The 8321-nt window shown below is 36.6% G+C and overlaps 1 protein-coding gene across 2 annotated transcripts; it reads left to right on the forward strand.

Annotated features, from left to right (window-relative positions):
- The first annotated feature begins 1579 nt into the window (after window positions 1-1579).
- LOC106667542 lies at window positions 1580-7853 on the forward strand. 2 transcript variants are annotated; one of them, XM_024229417.1, is made up of 3 exons: window positions 1580-1736; window positions 2237-2339; window positions 7606-7853. In XM_024229417.1, exons 1-3 carry the CDS (start codon window positions 1672-1674, stop codon window positions 7768-7770), a joined length of 333 nt encoding a protein of 110 aa, XP_024085185.1. In that variant the 5' UTR covers window positions 1580-1671; the 3' UTR covers window positions 7771-7853. The 2 variants fall into 2 exon arrangements, with proteins under 2 accessions (XP_024085185.1, XP_024085186.1); XM_024229418.1 differs by having other exon boundaries at window positions 2261-2339.
- The last annotated feature ends 468 nt before the right edge of the window (window positions 7854-8321 follow it).

The raw sequence follows: 8321 nt of genomic DNA on the forward strand, positions 1-8321 counted from the left end.
TATAGGGAGCCAAGGCATGGCATGGTGTCCGGTATATGGGACACATCGAGCAACCTTTCTGTGCATAAGGGGCACCTGCGCGCGCTTTGGCCCAAGAGCAGATGCCCGTGTGTCAACCGTGTATGGCCTATTCTTAATCGCGTAAGGACGATTCCTTGTTTCCGGCTCAGGTTCTCGGGGGGCCATCTACGAATCGTGCTCTTGACGCGCAAAAGCCTCGCGGACGACCCGACCCACTGACGCTGCCATCTTTCTTTTATCATGGTCTTTACTGCTAACTTGGCGTCAGAGGGCCTGGTCGCGATGGTCCGGTCTGGAGGGTAGGAGGTCCCGGCCTTTGCTGCCCCATCCGCACGTTCATTAACCTCCAGCCCACATTCACGCTAATAAATTGTTTTAAGTCTCAAGACACCATACTCCCAAACCAGATTACTCAACACTCAGACAAAACATATAGACACAACACATAAAACATATTATATACAATAAAAAAAAAAACAATTTTCCCTAAAAAGCGGAACAGGCGACCCTGAAACTCGCTACGGTGTTCGAGAACTCTTCTTAAGTCCGGCGGCCTACACGCTCTCTGTATGGAGCCAAGGCATGACACGCCTATATTGGGACACTCCTCTAATACATCGAGCATTTCTCTGCATAAGGGGCACCTGAGCGCGTTTTGGCCTAGATTACTAGGTTGAAACCTAGTAGTTGTTATTGGCAAAACAGTGAAACGGATCTGAAATGACCTTAGGAGAACCCTCGGCTGTGCACTAAAGACACTGTGTGTATCCCAAAGACTCGATGGTAGAACTTTTGGATAATATCTTCTAGTAAGGTTGAAAATGATAGTTTTAGGAGGAAACTTTATGACAATGCTAATATCGTTATGAGTATATTAACCTCTGCAAATGGTAAAACATCTCGGAAAGAATTACGAAGGGCAAAATTTTAAGCCCATTTGTTTTCCTACTTTATAATGGAAATTGGAAATATTATTGGTATTTTACCAATCATAGAGCAATTTGATAAATACATTTTTTATGAGAAGCTATTTGTTTAATTTATTAAGCATGGGTGATTATACTAAAATAATTGGTACTTTTTTTCAATTTTTTCAAAATTTGTAAATCAGCGTTTAATTTTTCTGTTATGACGGTTTATACGGACTGAACAGTATATATACAAATTGTTAAAATCGTCGGTATGAATATTTGTTTATCAGGAAACGAATCGATTGTCCAAGATAAAACATGAATCGGATTTTTAGACCATTGATGAGTGCGTGTGATAAATTGGCTGATTATTTATTAACGTGTCCATCGACTAATTGGCCTATTGAGTTGATTCAATCCCGCAATAGTTCTATGTCACACTCTCTATCCCCCACGTGATTTTCCATGCGGTTTCTAATAAAGGAAAAACAAAATTTCAAATTTAAAACCAACTCGTTAAAAAAATATTAAAAAATTTAAAAAAAAATGCCGAGGGTGTGTACGCGAAAGCCGTGCAATCTGTGGAGGGGTGGTGTAACCAAGCATCCCTCCAGGATTCATTGATTTTCCCAAGCTTCCCCCGACGCACAGTTCACACTCGGTTCAAGTAGTTAACTAAACCCAAATAATATGTTTAAAGTATCCCAACAGAAGTGAATGTAAAACAGCAGGGGTAGAGATGAGCCAAGTCAGACGTCTTCCACCGGGATGGGACACCAAATGCGAACCGAGGACTGGAAAAAGGTATTCGCAACATTATTAAAAAAAAAATAACCTAGTTCTCTGTAAACCTCTATTATCTTTGTTGGAAGTCTTTAACGATTTATAAGTAACCCTTCAAACCTAAAAAACGCGACGATATTTGTTCTGAAACGTAACCAGATGAATTAACTAAAAAATATACACCAAGTAAACCTACAAAAATGAAACAGAATTGATCATTTGGTTTAAAAATTTATTAAAGTTTTTATGTAAATTTAATTTAATACCCTGGAAAATAGCCTGCAAAACATTTGCACTGTTTTTTTAATTTTTTTTTAAATTTATAAACAGTTATTACCCTTATCGCTCATACCTTTTGTCCTAATTTTTGTTTCACATTTGACCTTCTTAATACAATTTTGATTTTTTTTAACGATTTAGTTTTGTTTGAAGTCTAAGTTTAAAAGGGTTTATTTTTTCAATTCTTCCAAAACAAAAGTGTATGTACTAAATCGTACTATATAAAACTGCAATTGTCTCAGCTATTTTGTGAATTATTTCACAAGACATGTCACACTGGAGGATCCGAGGAATAAGGACCAAGGAGACGGACAAAATCACCACCATCACCTTCCACAAATTCAGGTGAGCTACTGTATATATTACATTGCAATGTAACTTAATAATATGTTTTTATATTGGATCTTCTTTATAACAACACAGGCTTATCAGTATTTATAGTACCGAGTGACAAAATTATAGACACACCCCTGATTGTTATGATTTTTTAATGTTTGGGCTATAATGGGTTTGTACTACAAATATTTATTCAAAACACATGAAATATATTTTTTTCTTCATTAAACTTTAATTTTTCAGTAAATAAGAGAAAAAATTATTAAAATACTAAAATTAAACGATTTTGTCTGCGAGAAAATTATAGACACATGGGATAAAATCAATTTAAAACAAGGTTATAATATTTTGTAGCATTACCACTCAGTTTTATAATTTCCAGTAATCTTTCTGGAATGGTTTTGTACAAATTTTGTATAAAATCTTGAGGCAAATTATTCCAGGCAGTGGTGAAAGGTGTTTTAAGTTCGTCGACAGAGTTGTACTGCTTATAGTCTTGATATATCATCCTCGATAATTTTCCCCATACATTTTGTATAATACAATTAATTAAGGATTTTAGTTAAGATAAAAAAGTCAATGGCACGAGCGGGATTCGAACCGACGATTTTCGGCTTGATACGCCGCTGCTCTACCACTTGAGCTATCGTGACCTCGTGAATTTTCCCTGAAAAATGGCAAAAAGGAGGGAAAATTCAGAAGGTGGGGTTGAGATGGGAAGTTATTGTCCGAGTGGATCGCGGTCACGATTGCTCAAGTGGTAGAGCAGCGGTGTATCAAGCCGAAGATCGTGGGTTCGAATCCCGCTCGTGCCATTGACTTTTTTTAAAACTAAAATCCTTAATTAATTGTAATATATTAATCGGTCAAGCGGACCACCAAATTAGAGAATTTTCTATAATGTTCAAATCTGGTGAGAATGCAGGCCATTCGAGTTTTTCAATGCTGTTCTGTGAAAACCATTCTTTAACAATTTTTGGATTGTGGGTGCGTTGTCCTGCTGGAATATTGGAGTTCTTCGCATAAATGGCTGAAACTAGTTTTTTCTTTGTCCAGTAATTTCTTGTAATATTCCGAATTGACTTTTTTTGGAAGAAAAACAAAGATTCCATTTTTTTATTACACCCAATACACCCCCAAATCATCAACTAATATACCATAACTTTTCGCCAATAATCTTCATTTTTCAAATTGTGTATAAAGTTGTGAGAGCGTGTATTTATAACGTTGTGGGATTAATATTATGGTTATAAAAAATAAAATAAAATAATCAGTCTTTACCCGTTAAACATGAAAGATTCTTATATTAATAACAAATTAATGACTCGAATATATCTTATAAATGGTTACAATTAAATAAGTAAGAAAAAGGGAATATTTTCTTATGATAGAACGTAATTAACTGTAAAGTTATTTTTTAGTTTCCTTTTCTCTGGACAAGTTGTATAGTATAGTGTAATAAACCTTTATGAACGAACACCACTCCACAAGAATTTTTCACTAGAAGTTTTTTTGTCTTGATAACGTCACACATTTTTATTTTTACTTTCTCTTCTTTCTAAAGTTGCATGCGACCGAGTAACTCCAAATCCAGCGTGGCTCTACCTTAGGCCTGCCGCCGTTATCTCGTCTGCCTCCTTAATCGTTGGAGCACTGCCTTATTGATTGTTTATGTAGCTTTGGCGGCCTTTATGAAACGGCTTTGTCATATGTGGTTTAAACCAAATTTGACACGGGCTAGTTTGTGGTGGGGTTGCAGAGCAGGTATCCGTTTCAGTTTTCTTCGGACTATGTTTTCAGTTTTTTTAAGGAATCTCGGAACAGTTCGAACAGAAACATCAACACGTGCCTTCCCTGCGATGGCTTTTGCAGTCGAAAAGCTGTTTGAAGCAACGCGAAGGATGTGCGATTTTTCTCTTCTGGTCAAGGAAGGAGGTCTTCGAGCTATGCCCTCTTCCGTAGTCTTCACCTAGTCGTATCATGTTCGATACCGATGAAAAATTTTGTTTTATGCGTCGGGCGATATCTCGGCAGCTCATTCCATCTTCATTGAGCAAGTGAATCGACCGGCTCTCCTCATCAGAAAATCTTCTTCCTTTGGCCATTTTAAAATAACTTGAATTGCTCCAGATGAACTTACAGTAATCACTTTACTAAGGCACGGTACAGTGAATACTGAATAAACCTTTGGAGTTATAAAATAAACAAAATAATAAAAATGCTGCTAAATCAAAACAATACTGTTTATTGAGATGTACATTTGTATAAGATTATCAGATCAAGCCATTTCCAGAGTTAATTTTCTTTTAATATCATGAACAATATTCTAATGACAAAAGAATTCATTTTTGACTGTTGAAATAGTGATTTTTTAATATGTCTGTAATTTTGTCACTCGGTTGTGTCTTCATTCATGCCAAATAAGTCTATTGATTGTTTATACATATAAATTAATAGAAAAACGTTTTTCACCCAGTGGCAATTGCACAAATATGGTTTTTACCAGAAGAAATAATCATCAACTGCCCACTAAACATTTAATCTTAGCTTATTATGTTATTAAGCTTAATGAGATAACGATGAGCGATTAATTTCAAATCACTGCGACGTCATTAGGGCTTAAAATGGTCAGGTTGTCCTAAATTCTCTTGTACTCTTGTTCTGTATTCCCTAGTGAAAACAGTATCTTTTTTTAGTTATTATTCTACAACAGCCTAGAGCGCTGGAAAGGATTTATGTTGGCTTTATGAATTTTATCAGAACTATTCACTTTCCTTATAAAGGAGAAAATCATGAGGTCATGGTCGCGTTAGACGTCTTGAAAATGTCGGGGGAGGGTTCAAGTAGGTAGGGGACAAGTGGGCTGAGGGGAGGATCTAAGGTTTTATGGAGTCGTCTGCATCGACTTTTTCTTGTTTCGAAGACAAATGATATTTAGAGTCCTGAGTAACTAAGGTTGGAAAGAAAGTTTGGAACTTGGGCAATGGTTCCGACAATTTTGGACTGGAGCGATTGGATTCTTTGTAGTTTGGAACGCTTCGTTGAACACAACAGTCCGTTGGAGTTCAACAACTTGAGCAGATTCGGTTTTATTATTTCGAGTGTCGGAGTTCTAAGTTAGTCGGTCGATGTACAGTCTCAATTACCGGACATTACTTTCTGGGTTGGGAGGTAATAGAATATAGTAGAGATGATAGTGCAAAGGGTGAAGGTTATTTCCTGGTTTTTGGTTTTGTTCCAATCTCCAGTTCTTGAACCATTCTTCAAGACTGTAAACATGGGCTTTGAGGTTTCTGAAAGTCACTGGATCTGAGTTTGTTGCAAAGATGGCGGTATCATCTATATGAGGATTTCTAGGAATTGGCAGGAGTATCTGCTGAATAAAGACTACCACAACAGGGAAGCTCTACTAACAAGCCAATTTTTGAATCCTAAAGTCCCAAAATTTTTTTAATATTTTGCATCGTAAAGGAGTATTTTTCATGTTCATGAAGTGGCAACTTTGAAAGTCTAGCCTTTAACATATTTCGAGTTGTTGCTGGTCATCGAACGCATTTGAAAACAGTGCTCCAGTGTTTTTGTATTTCAAATCGGTTTCTTGACGGTTTTCATCTTTAATTTTTTTCATACACGTTGCGTTTCTGTTGCTGTTTTTGCATTTTGGTTTTTCATCAAGGAGAGAAAAGTTATTTGAGTTTAAGCGGACCAGTTTTGTTATTTTTCGACCAGACTCGCTGGTGTATCAATTGGACATCGATCCCTGGTTATTCCGTACCCCTAGCGTCAATTGTTGATTAAAATTTTTTTTNTCTTCGACTGTACTCGATGCGACCCGACGAAAATCTGGACAGTGGGGATCGCAGAGTGTAGATGTGCACGGGGGTAGTGCAACCTTATGGAAAATCGGAGTTTGGATTTGCTTCGGGTAGCATCGGTTAGCGTCGCATGGCGTAGCATCGGGTAAGTGTGTTTCTGGCTTTAGCTGTTGATACGGCGCCCATCACTGAAGGTAAAGGTCCCGGGTTCGAATCCAGTGGCCCTGTACTCAAACTCGACATACTCACAAATGGGCTTTTTTTCAAAAACATCGGCACCCCGAGGGTTGATATAACCTCTGCTGTTGCGAACCTTCGAAAAAAAATGACGATGTCACATCTGAACGACGTGATTACCGGTGGAAATAAAAAATTGAGTTTGCTTATAACTAAGGAAGATTTTAATTCGTCAAGAGAGAAAATCGGGGGATGGAAGGGAGAAAAGGCTCAACTTCGCAATGAATTGAAAAAAAAAAAAAATTATGAGAGCAGTTATGGTTGATCATTTAGACTATAAGACATGTCGCTCGAACTTAGATTCAGGGGCTTAAAGAAAGGGAGAGAGAGAGAGAGAGAGAGAGAGGGAGAGAGTGAGAGAGAGAGAGACAGAGAGTGAGAGAGGGAGAGAGAGACAGAGAGTGACAGAGAAATAGGAAAGTCGATAGTAGTTGATAATGTTGATCCAAGTGCGTTTTATACAGATATCTCATCTAAAGAAGGATAAGAGCACAAGGAAATGGAAAAATAGAAAAGAAAGATAGATGATGAATGGACAGATAGAGTGAGTGAGAGAGAAATCGAGAAAAATAAAATGATGAGAAAGAGCTGTAGTTAGAGTAAGAGGAGGAAGAAAGTGAAAAATAGAGAAACGAAAGAGACAGTTTTGTCAAAGGTAGAGGAAAGAGAGAAATAGAGAGAAAAATAATATATGGTTAAAACAGACGGAAAGTTGTAAAATAGAAAAGAAAATGAGTGGTAGAGAGAAAGAAAGAGAGAGAGAGAGAGAGAGAGAGAGAGAGTAAAGTGAGAAAGAGGATTTGTATATATATGCGTGATTATTGTCGTCTTGTGTTTAGCTTCAAGAGGCTTTTAGACGGATTATAAAATATTAGAAATTTTTCCAAATGTTATGAAATTCAATGTCCTAAACATTCCTACAATAAATAGACAAAATGAACCTTTATTAATACTATTTTATATGCATTTTGCTTTAAATATTCATACATCGTTGAAAAAAAATTCTTTAAATACAATTTTCCTTTGCTTATATTTTAAATAAATTCAATAAATATGTTATCATTTTAGTTCCAAAGTAAAGAAACATCATTCCAGTCGTCATCTCCACATCTTATTTTCCTACCCTCTCACAATTGTGGGGTTAAACGCTATATTTTTATGGTTCCAATATTGCCATCGGGCACATTTACATTTCCCATGCCTTAATAATGGCCATTGTACAGGAAAATGTACGAGGAGGAAGGCACGTGCCGTTTATGGGAGCATCGGCCGTACAATCCAATACGCAGCACTCGCAACAGATCATCCTGGCAGAAACGGTCCAGAAAATACGGTCCATGTTTCCCACTGTTCCTGAGACACATATAAAAGCACTTCTACTTAAGTAAGTACCCTTCTGAGATATAAATTTACTATTTTACCACACATTCTAGCACGTTCTCTTTACTGAACTTAGACGCTTCCAGATGATTTTATTTATGGCTGTTTCCATATGAAATATCTAATGCTATCTTATGCACACGCAATATTTGTCAAATTTTAAAGTCCTCTTACTTTAAGAATTACACAATATAGCTTATTGAGTTGCCACCTTTTTTTAAAGGACATCAACTATCATGTATTTTTTTCACTATATCTCTTCTTTTAATTGTTTTTCTTACCAAACAGAGGAGCGTTTTGTTGCGTGTTCCTACCATCCCACACGTGGTTTGTTAAAAATACTTTAATATTTACACACTCACGCTAAGAAATTGATTACTTAATCTACATTTGGCAGGGCTCAGAGTACAGATGCAAGACTGAGGTCTTGCCCCTACAACTAAATAAAAAGTCGGTAAGATAGTCATAATCCTACCGACTTCCTTCCATTCGTGTTAATAAATACATTCATACAGTATGTACAGAATTTTATTCATCCATTAGACCAATTTCTTTTTGA

The sequence above is a fragment of the Cimex lectularius genome, unplaced genomic scaffold, assembly GCF_000648675.2.
Source record: "Cimex lectularius strain Harlan isolate CLEC.00 unplaced genomic scaffold, Clec_2.1 scaffold233, whole genome shotgun sequence".
NCBI classification, from domain to species: domain Eukaryota; kingdom Metazoa; phylum Arthropoda; class Insecta; order Hemiptera; family Cimicidae; genus Cimex; species Cimex lectularius.